We start from the raw sequence: 20635 nt of genomic DNA on the forward strand, positions 1-20635 counted from the left end.
CACTGCCATCCTAAAGCAAATATTCACTTTTGAGATAACCACTATTCTGTTTGGTGTTTACCCTTCTAGAATTTTTTCTTGCATTTGTACATATTTCTATACCCATAGTCATAAAAAATTTGTGACTAGGTTTAAGAAGTTTAAGAACACTCAACAGTAAATAGTTTGCTAAAAAAATTGTAGTATTATTTTGTGGACCTCCTGCCGCCCTTTTTTTTCTTTTAAAAATTTTAAAAAGTCTGTTGGTAAAAAGGAGGAAATTCACTGTTTTAACTAACATTTCCTTGGTTGCTAAAGAAATTGAGAATTGTTTCATATGCTTGTCTATTTATATTCCCTTGTGTTTTGAATTGTTCTTTCATAGTAATCCTTGTTAACTTTGTTTACATTGCTTTCATTGTTTGGGATTATTTTAATGTTGTTTATCATTATTCGTTTGTGGCTCTTTATATATCTCTTTTTTTATATATCTGTTTAAGCTACAAAGGCCCCTACTCTAAGATCATCAATATAATTATCAAAGTTTTCTTCAAATACTTTTTTGTACTTGTTTGAATTTTGTTATTTCATTTCTCTAAAATTTACATTTACAAATCATATGAGTTATGAATCTAATTTATTTCCTAATTCATAAATAGTTGCCTTGCCATTTTTGAATCATACTGTAAATTAGACAAAGTGTGATCTACTCACATAATAGAATACTAAATGCTTAATAACTGTCTGTTGAATAAATGGATCTATATAACAATCTTGAGAAGTAGCAATGGAAGGTAATATTTCTAATTTACAAGTAGTAAGATTTATGTTCAAAGAGACTGCATTGGCCAACCAAAATCATGTAGAAACAAAGTGGTAGAACAGAACTCAGTTTGTCTGACTCCTAGTCCAATTATCTGCTATTATACAGAAATAACCCAGAACTAAATCTAGGTTAAAAGCCACGTTTCAGAGGTGGAAAAGCAAGAGGAGTCAGTGGGACAAATGGAACCAAGTATGTAAAAGGTAGAGAGAAAACCAGAAAGTGTACCATCATAAAAGACAAGGGACATGATCTTAAGGAAGGGTGATTATCAACATCAAGTTGAGGCCCCAGTTATCCAATTGAAACAGAGAGAGCCTCCGCACTGTCTACTTGGGACAACCCCATCTTATTCTATGTGAATTATGTTCCTGGGGTTGTGTCACACAGTAGCCCTAGAATGAGAACTGAAAAAGGTTTAACTGAAAGTTCACTATAACAGCCTTAGAGAATATAGTTCCAGTAGGTGGTAAGGAACTACGGTCAGTGAGTGTATTTAACCTATTAAACAAATAGTTGCCTCAATGTGATTAAGTTTAAGAAGATTCAACAGTAAACAGTTTGCTTAAAAAAAAAGTTACAAAAAACAAATGTAATCCCTATCAAAATCCAAAATGTTTTTGGAGTAGCAGTGACAATTTGGTATAATTTATAGTATTTGATATCAACAACTTTTCTTTAGCTAGCGTGAAGATCATTTGTTAAAAAATTTATTTAGTACTTTTATTTTTTAAATGCCATGAATTATCCTATCTAATAAAGAGGGAATATGCTAATTGACCATCACTCCGTCACAAAGATGGCTGCACCCACAGCTGAGGCCAAGTTCCCATAAGGAGCCTTAACAAGCAATCAGCAGGGACCTGAGGCTATGCCCTCCCCCGCCCCCAGTGGGGCTTGACAGGGGACCTCAGGCCATGCCCCCCACCCAGCGGGGCTTGACAGGGGACCTCAGGCCATGCCCCCTACCCAGCGGGCCTTGATAGGGGACCTCAAGGTGCACCCCCATTGCTGGGTCGGGGGGACTCAGGCCACGCCCCCCCCACCCAGCGGGGCTTGACGGAGGACCTGAGGCTGCGCCCCCCCGCCCCCGCCTGGCAGGGCTTGATGGGGGACCTCAGGCCATGCCCCCCACCCAGAGGGTCTTGACGGGGGACCTCAAGGCACGCCCCCTGCCCTGGTCTGGGCTGGGGGACCTCAGGCCACGCCCCTTGTCCTGGCGCTGGGCAAGGGGACCTGAGGCTATGCCCCCTGCCCAGCAGGGCTTGACAAGGGTGTGACTGGCCGGGTCTAGATCTAGCCCAATGGGAGAGGGGGGCGGCCGGGTCTGGGTCTCACGTGATTTTGAGGCGCATGTGGGTGGGCAGGGACTTGACACTGGGTCCCGTGGTGCACCCCAGACTCTGACAGGAGAAAGTTTTCATATACATTTTACTAGTTTTCTTTCATCTCTGACACTTCTATTATAGAGAAAGGGCAAGTAGCAATATTAAATTATTTCCTCTAATTAATCCCCTTTTAATGTGCTCGAATTTTGTGCACCGGGCCACTAGTAAGATATTTATAATTATATCTACAGATATTCACAAATTAATGGTGTTGGAGGAGAAAAAAAAAGAATATATTTAAAAATTATAGGGATTTGCCCTGGCTGAGTAGCTCAGTTGGTTAGAGCATCATCCTGATACACTAAGGTTCTGGGTTCAATCTCCAGTCAGGGCACATACAAGAATCAATCAATCAACACAACAATAAGTGGATCAACAAATCGATGTTATTTTCTCTCCTTCTCCGTCTCCTTTTCTCTTCCTCTCTCCCTCCCTTTCTTCTTCTCTCTCTTTCTAGACTCAATTTTAAAAATTACAGCAATTGGAGTTTTGCTTCTTAACACTCATAATTGTGTTTGAATCTTTTTCCAGCTGACTCCATCACTGACCCATTTTTCCCCCGGACTACACAGATACTATTGGAATACCAGCTAGGGAGATGGGTGCCACGTCTTCGTGAGCCACGAGATTTATATGGTGTCTCTTCTTCTGGTGAACTGAGCCCAACACGGTGGCCATACCACTGTGAGGTCATTGATGAAAAAGTCCAGCATATTGGTAGGTTCTTAGCAGTTTTGGGGATTTAAACATATTAGTAAATTTACTTTGCCAACCTTAATTTTAATGAGAAGACTCCCAGTGTTAGAATAGTCATTCCAACAGAAGTATAATATGAGCCATACAGGGGTGGGAAAAAGTAGGTTTGTATGAGAAATAATACAATCCTATATAATAAAAGGTAATATGCAAATTGTCCCCCCAGGCAGGAGTTCCACCGACTGGGAGCTCGACCTGTCGCTGTGACTGCACTGCAGCTGCCAACCGGCCCGATCTGGGCCGAGTCGGCTCCCCCCAATCCCGGCCAGCCCCGCCCCTGATCGGGCCGCCCCACCCCAATTGGGGGCAGGGCCGGCCAGCCAACCACCCGCGGCCCCTCCCCCTGGCCAGCCAGCCCCCCAATAGGCCTCGATCACTGGCCAGGCTGAGGGACCCCACCCGTGCATAAATTCATGCATTGGGCCTCTAGTCCTATATAATAAAAGGCTAATATGCAAATCCGAACAGCGGAACAACCAGTCACTATGATGCACACTGACCACCAGGGGGCAGACACTCAACGCAGGAGCCGGGCTCATGGCTGGTGAACACAGCGGCAGTGGTGGAAGCAGGCCTAAGCCGAGGGGTCTTGGGCTGTGAGAGGGCACATGCCCAGCTGAGGAATCTCCCTCCCCTACAGTGCATGAATGTCATGCACCGGGCCTCTAGTAATTAATAAATAATAAACTATAAACCTATTTTTGCCCACCACTTATACGTAATTTTAAATTTTCTAGTAGCCACATTTAAAAAGATTAAAAAGAAACAAGTGAAATTGATTTCAAAACTATTTTTTATTTAACCCAAATATAGCCTAAATATTTTATGTTCTTTTGTTATATGGAGTCTTTGAAAACTGGTGTGCATTTATATTACATTTCAATTCAATCCAATTTGTTCACATCCTTGCCAACACTTATTTTATTGCTGTATTTTTAAATAGCCATCCTAGCCCTAGCTGGTATGGTTCAGTGGATACAGAGTCGGCCTGTGGACCAAGGGGTCCCACGTTTGATTCCGACCAAGGACACATACCATGGTTGCAGGCTCCTCTCTGACCCGGACCCTGGTCAAGCATGTGCAGGAGGCAACCAATGGATGTGTTTCTCTCACATCTGATATTTCTGTCTTTCCCTCGCTCTTCCACTCTAAAAAAATCAATGGAAAGATATCCTCGGGTGAGGATTAAAAAAATAAAATAAAATGTTTAATAAATAAATAAATAGCCATCCTAACATGTGTGAGATGATATCTCACTGTGGTCTTGATTACATTTCCCTGAGTATCAATGATGTTGACAGTGCAATCCCTATCAAAATCTCAATGGCACTTTTTCATAGGAATAGAAAAACAACTGTAAAATTTATATGGAACCACAAAAGCTTGCAAATAGCCAAATCAATCTTGAGAAAGAAGAACAAAGTTGAAGTCATGACACTTTCTGATTTCAAAATATATTACACAACCACAGTAATCAAAACAGTATGGTACTGGTATAAAGACAGACATACAGACCAATCAACAGAATAACCCAGAGGTAAATCCACGTATATATGTTCAACTGATCTTTGACAAGACCGTCAAGAATACACAATGGGGAAAGGATATTCTCTTCAACAAATGTTAAGAAAATTTAATATCCACATGCAAAATATGGAATTGGACCCTTGTCTTACACCATACAAAGAAACTCAACTCGAAGTGTATTAAAGACTTAAACATAAGACCTGAAACTGTAAAACTACAAGAAAACATAGGGGGAAAGCTTCATAACATTGTTCTTGGCAATGATATCATGGATATGACACCATGGTAACAAAAGCAAAACGAAACAAGTGGGACAACAAAAAGCTTCTGCACAGCAAAGGAAATAATACAGTGAAAAGACAACCTGTGGATTAGGAAAATTATTTGCAAACTATATTTCTGATGAGTTAATCTCTAAAATATATAAGGAATTTCTACAACTCAATAGCAAACTCATAACCAGATTTAAAAAAGGGACTAAGGACTTGAATGGATGTCTTTTCAAAGAAGACACAAATGACCAACAGATGTATTTATTGACTTTTTATGTAAACTGATAAAACTCTTTGCCATTTTGTTGTTGGTTGAACTTTTTGTTTTCTTCTTGATCTCTAAATGCTCTCTATATATTCATGAGATTAGCTTAATGTTATGTATGTTGCATACTTTTTCTCATTTTGTCATTTGCTTTTTATCTCATGCAGAAAATTTTAATTTTTATGTAGTAATTTGTCTATCATTTTTCTGTCTTCTGGATTTTGAAAATCACGTGTTTCTCTTAACACATTTCAAGTTGTATTTTTTGTGATGAAAATTTTTTAACATCAGGAACCATTTCGATGCAAGAAGTGAGCTCCCAATCCAGTTCTGTTATCTATCCTGTTATTCCAACAAAATTATTAAATAATTTTTTCTCTACTGATTGTAAATGCCACAATTATTATATATTAATTCCTAGGCCTAATTTTGAATTATATTCTATTCCACTAACCTGTCTACTCATATGGTGGCTCAAAACCTTTAATGCTATATTTTTAAAACTATAAATTTTGTTAGGTGGCAAACTTAGTTCCCCATCATTCCTTTTATTCTTTTAAAAAGTTTTCCAACTTCTTATTATATTTGGCCTTATTGTATGTATTTCTATATGAAATTTAAAATAAGCTTTCCTAGTTGTCCCCAAATTAATCCTGGTAACTTTATTGTGATCACATTACATTTGTAGATTAAGCAAGAGCGACATCTTTACAATATTGCATCTTCCTAACCAAGAACAAGGTATGTTTCACCATTTACCCTAGTTTTCCTTTATCTTCCTTAGTATAATTTTAAATTTTTTTCTTGCACTTTTTCTAAGTTTTATTGTTAGGTATTTTATTTTGTTGCTTTAAATAAAATCTTTATTGCATATTATTTTCTAACTGGTTTTGTAGAGGAAAGTTAAGTTTTGTGTATTAATTTTGAAACCACCCAACTCTTATTTCTAGTTTTTAAGTTATTGCATATGTGCTTTTATACAATTACTAGAGGCCCGGTGCACGAAATTTGTGCATGGGGGCAAGGGGTTATCCCTCAGCCCAGCCTGCACCCTCTCCAATCTGGGACCTCTCGAGGGATGTCCGACTGCCCGTTTAGGATCGGGCCTAAATGGGCAGTCGGACATCCCTCTCACAATCCAATACTGCTGGCTCCCAACTGCTCGCCTGCCTGCCTTCCTGATTGCCCCTAACTGCTTCTGCCTGCCAGCCTGATCACCCCTAACCACTCCCCTGCCAGCCTGATTGATGCCTAACTGCTCCCCTGCCAGCCTGATTGCCCCTAACTGCCCTCCCCTGCAGGCCTGGTCACCCCTAACTGCCCTCCCCTGCAGGCCTGGTCCCCCCCATCTGCTCTCCCCTGCAGGCCTGGTCCCCCCATCTGCTCTCCCCTGCAGGCCTGGGTCCCCCCCAACTGCCCTTCCCTGCAGGCCCGGTTGCCCCCAACTTCCCTCCTCTGCCAGCCTGGTCACCCCTAACTGCCGTCCCCTGCAGGCTTGATTGCCCCCAACTGCCCTCCCTTGCAGGCCTGGTCCCCCCAACTGCCCTCCCCTGTTGGCCTGATCGCCCACAACTGCCCTCCCTTGCAGGCCTGGTCTCTCCCAACTGCCCTCCCCTGCTGAATATCTTGTGGCTGCCATCTTGTGTCCACATTGGGGGCAGCCATCTTTGACCACATGGGCACAGCCATCTTGTGTGTTGGAGTGATGGTCAATTTGCATATTACTCTTTTATTAGATAGGATATCAAGTAGAAATGTAATTAAATCTCATTTCCAGTTTGTGTATCATACTTCTTTTTCTTGACTGAATGCATTGACTGGTATTTTTATTTTATTTTATTTTATTTATTTATTTATTTATTTATTTATTTATTTATTTATTTATTTATTATTTTTTTACACAAAGCAACCTACAAGGCTGCTGCTTGTTGGCTAGTATTTTTAAAAAACATTTAAAGTTTTATATTCATCTTGTCCTCATTTTCATGGGAATGCTTTTAGTGTTTTCTCTCTAAGCAAAATATTGGCTCATGGTTTGAATTAAATTTGATTTTGATTTTATTAAGGAAGTATCCATTTATTCTTTATTATTAAGAAAATTTACCCAGATATAATTACTAAATTTTATTAAATGCCTTTCAATATTTACAGAGAGAGTGTCATAACGTTCTCATTATGATACATTAAAATAGATGTATTTTATCACTCACTGGAGGATGTTGGTTTTTTTTAATATATTTTATTGATTTTTTACAGAGAGGAAGGGAGATGGATAGAGAGTTAGAAACATCGATGAGAGAGAAACACCCATCAGCTGCCTCCTGCACACTCCCTACTGGGTATGTGCCTGCAACCAAGGTACATGCCCTTGACCAGAATCGAACCTGGGACCCTTGAGTCCGCAGGCCCACACTCTATCCACTGAACCAAACCGGTTAGGGCTGGAGGATGTTTTCATTAATTTTAGAGAAGAAGGGAGAGGAAGTGGGGGAGAGAGGAGGAAAGAGAGACAGAGAAAGAGAAACATCGATGGGCTGCCTTCCTAATGTGTCCCAACCAGCGTTCGAGCCTGTAACCTAGGTATGTTGCCACGTGCCCTGACCATTTGATGCATTGGACAATGCTCCAACCAACTGAGCCATCTGGCCATGGAATGAACTGCTGTTAGTCATTGTGTATTATTTTGTGTGTTGCTAAAGTGTATTTGCTAATATTTTATATAGGATTTTTGCTTTAATATTCATAAGATGATTTATATTTTTCTAGCTTTTGTACTTTTTTAGGTTTTAGTATAAATATTATTCAAAATTCTTCCTTGTAGAAGAATTTCTCCTCTTCTAGAACAGTTTGAATAATACTGTAACTGTTTTTTGAAAGTTTGATAGAATTCACCTAAAACAGTCTGGACATATTTGTTATTGTAATTTTAGATATACAGAGAATATTTTTATTGTAAAACTTCTCTTCTTTGTTAGTTCTGTTTAGATGTTCTATTTATATCAGGGACAGTTTTGATTATTTGTATTTTCCTAGAAAAATAATGCTTTTATGCAGAACTTTTCATTCGTTTACAAAGATTTGGTCAAAATATTCTCTTGTAATTGTTACAATATCCTTTGACTTTTTGGGATTTTCCCTCTCTTTTCATATTTTTGTTAAGTATTTGTACATTCTTATTTTCTTCTCCCCTGAATATGTTGGTGGGATGTAATTATCTTGTTAGTTTTTTCAAAGAATCAATGTTTAAATATATTAGTTCTGTTGTGCTGTTTGCTTATTCATTAATTTATGATTTTTTTATATATCTGATTCATGTAGGTTTTTTTTAAACCTTATTCTAATATTTTATTATGAAAAAGTTTAAATAGAGAATTTGAAAGGATTGTACAGGAACACCACACTCACCAGCTAGATTCTTACTATTTACTAGAGGCCCAATGCACAAAATTTGTGCAAGAGTAGGCCTTCCTTCCCCCAGATAACGGCACCGGCTTCCCTCTGGCACCCAGGACCCTGGCTTCCCTCTGGCCGCCTGCAGGCACCCAGGACTCGGGCTTCCCTTGCAGCCCCAGCTTAGTCTGGAAACTCGTCCAGAAGGACGTCCAGTCTAATTAGCATATTATGCTTTTATTATTATAAATTATTTGCCATATTTCTTGGTCACATATGTAGCCAACTAACTGTCTATCCCTCTCTCTATCCATCAGACCATCGTAATTTTTATTTATTTCAAAGTAAGTTGCGGACATCCTTATATTCCAACTTTAAATGTTTTAGCATGCATATTATTAGCTAGAATTTAATCCTGTTTTATTATTATGTTTTTAGGTAAATTTTACATTCAATGAAATGCATGAATCTAAGTGTATCTGTCAATGAATTTTAGCAAATGCATACATCTGTGTAGTCCAAACCCCTACTACAATATAGGACATTATCATTACAACCACTTAAACATTTTAAATAATACTTGTATGCTTAAAACTATATAATGCTAATAAAAGAAATCAAAGAATATTTGAATAAATCAAGAAATGTACCATGTTCATGGATTGGAAAACTCAATTTAGTGAAGGTGTCAGTTCTCCCCAAATGGATAGGTTCTAGGCAATTTCTATCAAGATTTTTTTTGTAGATGTAGAGAAGATTGTTCTAAAATTTATATGGAAAAGTGAAGGAACTGAGAGTAAAACAATTTTGAAAAGCATAAAATCAGAGGAATCAGCTTATGTGATTTCAAAGCCTTTTATATAGCTATAGTATTGTTAAGGCCCTGTTGTATTGGTGGAGAGATATGCATAGATCAGTGGAAGAAGAGAACCCAGAAACGGAACCACACAAATATGTCCAACTGATTTTTCACAAAGGTGCAAAAACAATTCAATTGAGAAAAGTTAGCATTTTCATCAAATGTTAGACATCTATAGGGCAAAAAAAGAAAAAGAAAAAATGAACTTCAATTTAAGTCTAGTGCTTTTTAAGAAAAATTAATTCAAACTGGATCACACTTAAATGTAGCATAAAATTATAAAACTTTAAAATAAGAGAAAATATTTTCAATTGAAAGCTAAGCAAGTTCTTAGAATTGACACCAAAAACATAATTAATAAAATGAAAAATTGATAAGTTGGACTTCATCTAAATTAAAAACTTATTTTATAAGAGATCTTGTTAAGAGGAAGAAGAAAAACAAAGGGTAACATGTACATGCCAACTGATTCTGCTCCTTTTTATGAGGAAAACAGCTTTCCCAAAAAATTTCACCAGTAATCTTTTTACATCTCCTTTATATTATGTAGTTACTCCTAGCCACAGGGAAGCCTGGAAAATTGGGGTCTTTAGTGAATCTCATGCCACCCTCATACAGGTTTTTTGTCATAAAAGCAAACAAGAAGCAAGTCAGGTATTGGGAGGGCAACTACCAGTGTATGCAACAACTGCAATTTTGCAGGCCCTTCTATTCCTCAACATTGTTTTGTTCATGTAACAGTGAATAAACTTGAACTAGTACTTGATGCTGGCAATTACTCATTCTGGCAATTAAAGTCACACAGTCTGCGCTATGGCAAATATTCATCTTTGATATCAACCACTTAAGACAAAATTAAGTGGCTCCTTAGCACTACTGCACTTTTCAATGTGCTGAGAAGCCTTTTGGAGGAATACCTACATTTTGTATATCCTTGGTAAGAAGCATGCAAAAGCTTTCTGGCAGATAACTCAAATGCAGAACAAAATCACCATGATTGAGAACACTTAAAGGCTTGAATATTCTAAAATTTGAGGATGTATGTAACTGTCCTGAGAAGCCTGTGCCAGAAATCTGAGTATGTAATTATCAAATTAAATGAGAACCAGATATAGACTAATAGAGGATGTCAATGAGTTAGATAATTTAGCTGTAACAGACAAATGCCTGGAGAGACAAGACTGTTAAAACTGACTCAAGAGGAAATAGAAAACATAAATAGGTATATAGTAAGTAGAGAGATTGAATTGGTAATAGAATAACTACCCACAAAGAAAAGACCAAACTCAGGTAGCTTCATTGCTGAATTCTACCAAACACTTAATGTTTGGAACAGTCTACCAAAATTCCTCCCAGTTCTTCACAAACTTTTCCAAAAATAGGAGAGGAGGGAAAACTTTAGGAGACCAGTATTACCCTGTATACAAAGCCAAAACAAGATATCACAAGAAAACTACAAACCAATATGTATTATGGATATAGATGCAAATTTTCTCAACAAAATACTATTCAACTGAATCTAGCAACATAGAAAGAATTATTCAACATGACCAAGTAGAATTTATCCAGAAATTCAAGGTTAGTTTAGCATTCAAAAATCAAGTAACGTAATTTGATGTAATGAAATAAACTAAAGTAATATAGCATATCAATAGAATAAAAAACAAAAAGTATATCTTCTCAGTAGCTACAGAAAAAGTATTATTTAAAATCCAGCACCCTCCCCTAGTGAAAACTGCTGACTTTGAAGCTTTGATAATTTCTGGAGCCTGAATTATCTGGCCGTGGTTTTTGGTTACTAAAGAAAACAATCTTCTGAATCCTAAGAACCAAAGATATGCTAACCATATATTGACCCAATGCTGATGTAACCGGATCCCTACTCTCCTAGTTTTGATAAGCCAGCCTTGTGAAATTAATGGCTGGAACACTGCTAACTTCTGGAAACTGCTGCAGCTGAGAGATCATGGTTATCTGCCAGCAAAGCTGCATTGTCACATTGATATACACTCATAAGCAACATGTATGTCAGAATCAACATATGTGTCAAAATTAGCAGGTCTGTTAGAATCAACATGTGTCAGGATCTGTATATGCCAAAATAGAAACGTGCCAAAATGTGTCAGAATAAACCTGTCAGTTGGTTATTGTGTATCAATTGACGTGTGTCAGGGTGGTGTATGTGTCAGAATTGACCTGTCAGAATGAACAGATGTGTCATGATTAACATGTATCAGAATTGGTGTGTCAGTTTTAATATGTGTGTCAGTGAACATGTGTGTCAGAATTGATGTGCATGTTGGAGTGGTCAATGTGTCAGAATAAATACATGCCTCAAAATTGACACACATCTGTCAGGATCAACACACCTGTCAAAAGCAACGTGTCAAAATTGATGTCAGGTGATGAAACTGACATGTGTCACAATCAACATTTCAAAATTGATATGTCTCATAAATGACATGTCTATAGTAACATGCATGTCATAAGTGACTTATGTGTTGCAGTGGCTTATGTATTATTGGTGACATACGTCGCAGTTGACATGTATGTGGCTAACATCTGTAGAGCATTTCACTGTTTATAAAGTTTTTTCAGAAGTCATAATTTTAGGTGTGGATGTGGTTCTGAAGAACGTTATTGTTCAATAAGCTGCTTACAACTTTTTTTAAATTGAGGTAAAATTTACCTCACATAAAATTAACCATTGTAAAGTGAACAATTCAGCAGCATTTAGTACTATTTTTGTGTTGTGTAACTATCACCTCTCTCTAAATCCAGAACGTTTTCATGTCCCCCCAAAGAGACCTTATACCTATTAACCAATCATTCCTCATTTTTTCCTCCCACAGTAAAATTACTAATCTGCTTTTTGTCTCTGTGGATTTATCTATTCTGGACATTTTCAATTATACAATCAGATAATAAATATATATATAAAATAAAATCCAATACCCTTTCATGTCAAAAAAATTAGGAAGAGAATGGAAAATCTTTGCTATGATAAAGAGCACCTATGAAATCTCACAACTAATAATATACTTAAGGCTGAAAGAATGGATGCTTTCCCCATGAGGTAAAAAACAAGACAAGGATATCCACTTTGCCACTTCTATACAACATGGTAATGGAGCTTCTAGTCACAGTGATTAAGCAAGAAAAAATAAAAAGCATCCTGGTTAGAGAGGAAGAAGTGAAACTATTTCTGTTCACCAATGACATAATCTTGTATATAGAAAACCCTCAGCAACCCACTGGAAAACAATTATAAGAACTAGTAAACGAGTTTGGCAAGGTTGAAAGATATAAGATAAATATTTTTAAAGTCAATTATATTCCTATCTACACTAATAAAAGAGAAAAATGCAAATTGACTGTACTTTCGCGATGCCCACCAGCCAATCAGGAGTGAGTATGCAAATTAACCCAACAAAGATGGAGGGTTAATTTGCATACACAGGCGCCAAGCGGCCGGGGGCAGGATGCTTGCGTCGTTGCCATGGCGACGATGCAGGTGTTTCGCACTGCCCCAGCTGCTCCGCGCCTCTGGGCAGTGTGAGAAGGTGGAAAGGCAGCTCCGGCCGGAGTGAAGGCGGTGACAGCAGCCAGGGGAAGGAAGGCCCATTCTTGCATGAATCTTTGTGCATCAGGCCGCTAGTATATTTATAATGAATAATACTAAAATGAACTTAAAGAAACAATTTCATTTACAATAACATCAAAAGAATAATATAGGAATAAATTTAAGAAAAGTGTAAAACTTATACCCTGAAAACTACAAAACATTATTGAAAGAAAATTTTAAAAATCTAAATAAATGAAAAGACACCCATGTTTGTGGATCAGAAAATTTATGATTGTTATGATGGCAATTCTCCCCAAATTAATTTGCCAATCCAATACAATTTTCATCAGAATACTGTCTGCTTTGTAGAAATTGACAAACTGATCCTTAAATTGATATGGAAACTCAGGGAATTTAGAATAGAAAAAGAAAATCGTGAAAAAGAACAATTTGAGATTCACAATTTTCAATTTCAAAACTATATCAATAACCAAGACAGTGTTGTACTATCATGAAGACAGGAATATAGATCAATGAAATCTAATTGAAATCCAGAAATCATGTTTGTGGTCAACTGATTTTCAACAAGGTTGGCAAAGTCTATTCAATAGAAAAAATAGTCTTTTAAACAAATGGTGCTGGGACAACTGGATAAATAACACATCATATGAAAAATTAACTTAAAATGGGTCAAGAATTAATGGGTCAAACTCTTAGAAGAAAATGGAAGTAAATCTTCTGTTGAATCTGACAATGGATTTGTAGTTATAACACCAAAAGCACAAGTAACAACAACAACAACAATGGGTCAATTAGATTTCATTAAAAACTTTTGTGCTTCAAATAAAACTATCAAGAAAGTGAAAATAGAACCCATAGAATGGGAGAAAATAATTGCAAGCTATCTGATGAAGGACTTATATAGACTTCTTACAACTTATACTAAAAAAGACAACTCAATTTAAAAAGTGCAAATGATATGACTAGACATTTCTCCAAAGAAGATAAACATGGCCAATAAACACATGAAAAGATATTCAGCACCTTTAATTATCAGGGAAATATAAATAACACAATAACACCCACTATGATGACTGGAATGAAAATCAGGTAACAGGTGTTGATAAGAATGTAGAGAAATCAAAATCCTCCTTTGATGGTGGGAATATAAAATAATTCAGTCTTTTTGGAAAAGTTTAGCACTTCTTAAGAAAGTTAAACAGATTTATCATAAAAGTACTTTGATAAGCTGCAAACTTGACCCTATTGTAAATTCTTTCTCCAGTTCTAGTGTTAAGGGTTTCATATTTCTTATTATAAAGACTACTCATCTTACCTAATAATAGACAAACATGTAAATTGACCGTACCTCCTCTATGCCCACTAGCCAATCAGAGTGAGTATGCAAATTAACCTACCAAAGATGGCAGTTAATTTGCATACACAGGCACTGAGCGACCAGGGGCAGGCGGGATGCTTGTGTCATCGCCATGGTGACGACACAGGCATTCCGCCCCATCCGTGGTCTCTCAGGGCCTCAGGGCAGCGTGGGAAGGCAGGGCCCAAGCAGAAAGAGGTGGCTCCAGGGCAGAGTGGAAAGGTGGTGCTGGCAGCCAGGGAAAGGAAGGCCCATTCTAGCACAAATCTTCGTGTATCGGCTTCTAGTTGTTAAATAATTAAGAACATAAACAGATTAATGAAAAAGTCTCTTTCTTTAACTGGGATGTCAGGCTGTCATGCATCTTTTGATGATAAGCATACACCAAAGCAAGTAGCAGAAATTCCCAAAGTCTTCAGAAGCAATGCTATGTTATCAGTTCATGATTAATTTTGGTTTGAGTACATTAAAATTTTCAACTGATAAGATGATCAGTTTTAGTTATAATTTTCTTTATTATCAATTTATTTGCTTGTGTGTTGTTCAGTTACCCAACAAAGTGTACTGACATCAATATTTGACATCAATATTTTAATCTATGCTTTCTCTGTAGCTAGACTTGACCCCAATTAATTATGTCAGATATACTTATGTTGCTAAAGCAGTTGTACACATAATCCCCAAAATGTTTGTCCAGTAACACTTCTTTATTACCACCAAATTGCTTTTTTCTTCTTATTGTTTCAATGACTATATCTGGGATCATAGAGGCTAACTCCCTCTATAGGAATATATTTATTACCATAACCAAGCCACACATAAGTCTGATACACATAAGTCAATAATAAAAGAGTAGAATAATGAGTCATCACCAAATTCTTGTTCTACTAAAAAGTGGGAACAACTAGGATAGTTGGGCTGTGAAGTCATTTTCTCCAATCAAATAGATCATATTCAAAAATAAATCATGTACTTGAGCATAGCTCAGACAACTTAAGAAATTTGGTCCTAAAAATAATGAAGAAAAGGAAAGCTGGTATAGCTAAAGAAGACGTTAGGGGTCTAAGGATAGCCTTTCTTTGGGGAGACAGTAATGTTGGTGTTGCAAGGGTTCAGGAAGTCCCTCTTTGGGTGCCATTAATGCCAGGGTTCTTGTTCCAGCATTACAAAGGATTCAGCAATCTCAGAGAAAGGCTGTGCGTAGATTAAGTAAGGGTCCAGAGAAGAAAGATAATTTTGAAAGGCATTAGGGGTCAGAGGAGCTTCAGCTAAAGGAGCTAAAGTTTTTCCTTGTCTCAGGACCCTTGCTTTTTATTATCACAATTTGTCCTAAGGCAAGGTAGAGATAATACACTTCAAAGGGTAGGGTACAGAAGCATTGTCAGATTGGGGAATAGCCTACAGCTGTTCAGGTGTTTGGCCAACAGGAGGCAATAACATGTAGATTAAGATGCCCTGAGCTATCTGGCAGCAAACTCGTCCTATTCAGGTTTGGGGGAAGTGCCTTTCAGCCATTCCAACAGGTGATTACATATGTGACTCAGCCCTTGTTGAGCACGCAAGTTTCATCAACCTTTTGATGAAACTCTTGTAATTATGACATGCTGGAATTGGCTTCCGGCAAGACAGAAGACACTTGAACATGTTTATAAGCTTAGGAGACAACCATTATCAGACAAGATGCTGAAGATGAAGGGGAAGGGAGAATAAAAAATGGAGCAAGATTCCCAGAGGTGGGTCAGAAAGATATCAAGTGCCCAGGAGAAATAGAAACTTTAGTATAAAATCTATGACACTAAATAATGAACTATTCACTATAATGATTTAGAACAAGGTGCCAGTGAAATGTTACGGGTTTTGGTACAGTGTGACAATGTTCATTACTGCCAGTGAATCCTTGATAAAATCTATCCCCTCACGAAACTCTAAATTTTAGCCTAGATCTATCAATAAACAACTTTAAAATGTATAATAAAATTTCCTGTTTTATTTTTGTCACATTCAAATAATGTTTTCTCTTTTATATATATATATAGATACGACTCCTCCTTATTCTGAGCCAGTATACATCCCAACAGGCCTAGAGATCGAACCCATTTATTCAAACTCCAAGGAAGATACAGTAGTTTATCTAGCTGAAGATGGTGGGTACATAATGAAATATGTTGCTATACAAATGTAATTTGGTACCTGGGCTAATCTCTTAATTATATTTGTTTTGCTGATTATAGTGGAAATTGCAGATTACCAGGAAATCCCTGTCCCCATAAAAATGTTTAGTTAAGCCCTAGCCGGTTTGGCTCAGTGGATAGAGCACCAGCCCGCATACTGAAGGATTCCAGTCAAGGGCACATACCTTGATTGCAGGCTCGATTCTGTGCAGGAGGCAAGCAATCAGTATGTCTCTCTCTCTCATCAATGTTTTTCTCTCTGTCTCTCCCCCTCCACTGTCTCTAAAAATCAATGGAAAAAATATCCTCGGGTGAGGATTAACAAAAAAAATGTATTTGGTTAATATTGATCCAAATGTTGATTTAGTGCTAATTATATTCTTAAAGGTGTATTTCAGTTCATGTAAAGTTACTTTAAAATAAAACATCAGATTGGCCATTAGAATGGGGTTATATTTAGAAGGAATTATGCTTCACATCAGTTTTCAAAGGTAAACCCAGTGGGGTGCTCTGCAACTATTGTTGCCTGTCTGTTGACAGGTCATTTTCATGCAGTTTCTCAGATGTGTGGGGTTTTCTTTTTTTCCATTTCATGCCAGTTTGATGTGATTCCTATCTTAAAAGAGGAACGCACCCACATTGCAAATAACATCTAAGATATATCTCAGAAGGGTGATCTGTATTAGTACTTTGAGAACTCTAGTAATCAAAATCTTATATCCGCTTTATGATAGAATATGCTGATAATCAAACATAGACATCTCAGCCTATATCCTAAACTGTGCTATTCCTGATTCACCAACATTAGGAAGTATGGGACTCCTGCACAATGTCACCATCAGAGTTCTATGTCTTACAGTAGATGTTAGAAACCTTCCAGGGAACATATGTATTTTATTTAAAGGGCTGGCAAAACAGATAAATTCACAGGGATTGTTTCCTGTACAGTACGCAATTCTAGAAATCATTTACTCAAACATTTTTTAACAGCTGGAGTGAGAGAAGGATCTCTGATTTTTCTAATTTGATTTCAAATATTTTTATGGCTAAACTTTCAAATATTTGCATGGCTAGTAGTAGAACTTCCACACATAACTTAAATGAGATCTAATAAAAAATTGAAATAGGGTCTTGTTGGGAATTGGATGGCATAGTTGGAGTAATTTTTATTAGTTCAGTAAAAGTATAACTTAGAATGGACAGCGTTAAGGGAAACGACCAAGGGATGGTGAAGCAACATAAGACTATCAACAGAGGAGAACCATTGTATTTCCTTGACCTGAAAGGATAAACTGACAGATGATTGTTAGACCTGTGGCTGTTGGACAGGGAAGTCCCCAAACAACTGGCTATATAGAATTCTGGTGGACAACTTTTCTTTCAAAGATTTATTTCTTTAAATATATGTTCCAATGTCTTGTGACATCTGTTGTCTTTAATAAAAGTCAGCCATAATTTATATCATTGTGCCCTATTTATGGTGTGTCATTTTGTTTCTGGCTATTTTCAGCAAACTAAGCTTGGCCTAGATTTGGTTATCTTTATATTTATTCTGTGTGGAGTTTACTGATCTTATTGGATCCATTGATTAATAGAGTGCTTTCCCCCACCCTATTTGAGAAATTTTCAATCATTATTTCTTCATGTATTTTTCTATAATATTCTTTCTTTTCTGCCCTTTGGAATTCCAATTACATATATGTTGGATTTCTAGCTGTGTCCCACATGTCCCTGGATCTTTGTTGATTTTTTTTTTGTCCTCCTCTGTCCTTGAGTTTTTGTTTTTAAGTTCACAGAGTCTTTCTTCTGCAATCCTCAGTATGTCTTTTAAGCCCATCCAATAAATCTTTCATTTCAGTTATTGCACTTTTTATTTCTAGAATTTCCATTTGCTTTTTTTAATAGTTTCCATTTATATTAATCTGCTTCTTTATTATCTCTATCTTTTCCTTTAAACCTTTAAACATGTTTTCTGAGTCCTTTGTAAATCCCATCTAAATTGTCTTGAGGGTGTGTGTGTGTGTGTGTGTGTTTCATCATGGATCATATTTTCCTGCTTCTCTGCATGCTTCATAATTTTTTTATCATATGCAAGACATTGTGAAAGATATGTTGTAGGAGTCTATATTGTTTTTAAAATTTATGTTGAATTTTGTTCTAGTAGGCAGCTAAATTGCTGGTAGGTGATTCTGTATCTTTCAGGCTGGTTTTATTTATTTTGTAGAGCCGATTTATTTTCATTTTGTCCTTAGTACTAGGTCATGGCATTGACTCTTAGATGTGGTTCTTATGCCTAATGTGCAGCTTTTCTAGTGTCATGATGAAATGTCTGAGGAGCTTAGTGAAATCTTTCCACTCTGGGTATGTTGTAATTCCAGTATATTCTAAAATTGTATATCCTCTATTATCTCACCCCCTAATAGCACTCTTTCCTACCTTGCTTGTTCTCATCCTCTGCTTACACAGCCAAGCCCTCAGCAAAGGACTGGGGAAAAACCATGTAGACTCTTGAGACCCTCCCTCTATGTAGCTGTCTTTTCTCTCATGCCCTGCCTCACAAATCCTAGCAGCCCCGAGCAACAATCTTGCTTCCTCAGCCCAGCAAGACTGTTACACGCTTCATAAGTGCCTCCTTTCTGAGGTGTGGTTAGAAAGTACTCACAGGAAGAAAGCCAGGGGTAAGAATGGGCTTACTTGGTGTGTTTATCTTTTTTTCAAGAATCCTATATAGTTCTGATCTATGTGTTGTCCAAAAATATGAAAAAAAAAACTCATGTTTTTTGTCCAGTTTTATAGTCATTTATAATAAAAGGTCAAGTTCGGAATCAATTATTTCATATAACCAGAAGCAGAATGAGTATTTTAATGTGAGTAGCATATGAATCTATTTTAGGCATTGCTTTTCTTATCTAAGTACTCTTTAAATTTTCTTACTTCAACATAAATCTATATATTGGTATCAAATTTCTTTACAAATTAAAATTCTCAGTGACACTTCACTTATACTGCAGCTGCAAGCTCTATGCAGAATAGCCTATACTTTAGACATGGCTTGATATCTTTATGGCCTATTTCTCTCATCAGCTTACAAAGAGCCGTGTTTTGTGTATTCTCGAGTTGGGGGCAACCGAACAGCCCTGAAGCAGCCTGTGGATAATTGTGACAACACTTTGATGTTTGAAGCAAGGTTTGAGAGTGGTAATCTACAGAAGGTAGTCAAAGTGTAGGTTTTAATTATGTTTATTTGAGGAGCTAGACCATCAACTGTTTATTAGTTCCTATATTTTATACATTAAAATGTTAGTATTCATCACTGAACTTAACTCCTTGAAGGATAGATGGTAATTAGAGATTATCTTGGGGGTGTGTATGAAAGGTTCAAATAATTTTGAGAATTATGACTTAAAGTAAGCAGATTTCTGCATTTTCAGTATGCCAGTATGAATTGTCTCACACACAGACACACACACACACACAGAGTGCATGGTACTGAGGAACAGAAATTACTTGGTAAAGAAAAAAGTCACAACTAACCAAGTAAGTTTGATATATGTATATATTATAAATAAAGTTATTTTAGCCTTTATATAAGTACTAGAGGCCCAGAGCATTAAATTCATGCACTGGAGGGGGGGCGTCCCTCAGCCCGGCCTGCCCCCTCTCACAGTCTGGGAGCCCTCAGGAGCAGGAGGCGACCTGGTGATCAGGGTAAGGTGATGCTCCATCATACCTCTGCTGCTGCCACTGCTGGCAGCACAAGCCTCAGCCGGCCCTGGTTACCTGAGCCTCAAGCAGCTCTGGGTGGCTGGGCAGCCGCCATCCAAGACTTGCCTGTGCCTCGGGCTGCCCCTGGGCAGCTGGGCAGCTGACATCTGAGGCTTGCCTGCGCCTCAGGCCAGCCCTGGGCATCTGCGGGGCTGAGGGGACTGGGGGACTCCGGAGGCAGGCATGCGGAGTGGCCAGGCCTGCTTGGTGCTGGGCACCGCCATCTTGTGGCTGTGGATGCTGCCATCTTTGGGGGTGGGGCAGTCAATTAGCATATTCCCTCCTTATTGGCTATGGGCTCTACCATCTTTGAGGGCGGGGCCATCAATTAGCATATTCCCTCTTTATTAGATGGGATTCTCAATGACTCAGTATGGGAGATACAGATAGTGATCAAATATCATCTTCAAAGTATTTACAATTTTATAATCTGTTGGTCATATTAATGTCTATTTATTTTTAAATGTTCTCAATAATAGTTATATCAGATCCCTAGA

The 20635-nt window shown here is 37.6% G+C and overlaps 1 protein-coding gene across 3 annotated transcripts in view; it reads left to right on the top strand.

Annotated features, from left to right (window-relative positions):
* AGBL3 (AGBL carboxypeptidase 3) overlaps positions 1 to 20635 on the top strand; it is a 73244-nt gene that overhangs the window by 5888 nt on the left and 46721 nt on the right. Inside the window, exons 4-6 of one of the 3 annotated variants that reach the window (XR_013960459.1) lie at positions 2722 to 2907; positions 5699 to 5751; positions 16239 to 16346. Coding sequence is in view for 2 of the 3 variants with exons in the window: in XM_080665726.1 (XP_080521852.1) it covers positions 2722 to 2907; positions 16239 to 16346; positions 19458 to 19596 (433 nt within the window). In the remaining variant the exon portion in view is untranslated. Of the gene's footprint in view, positions 1 to 2721; positions 2908 to 5698; positions 5752 to 16238; positions 16657 to 19457; positions 19597 to 20635 lie in introns of those variants that run through there. The other 2 variants (XM_080665726.1, XM_080665725.1) reach the window with 2 other exon arrangements.

This window comes from Plecotus auritus, assembly GCF_963455305.1.
Source record: "Plecotus auritus genome assembly, chromosome: 4".
Classification (NCBI taxonomy): domain Eukaryota; kingdom Metazoa; phylum Chordata; class Mammalia; order Chiroptera; family Vespertilionidae; genus Plecotus; species Plecotus auritus.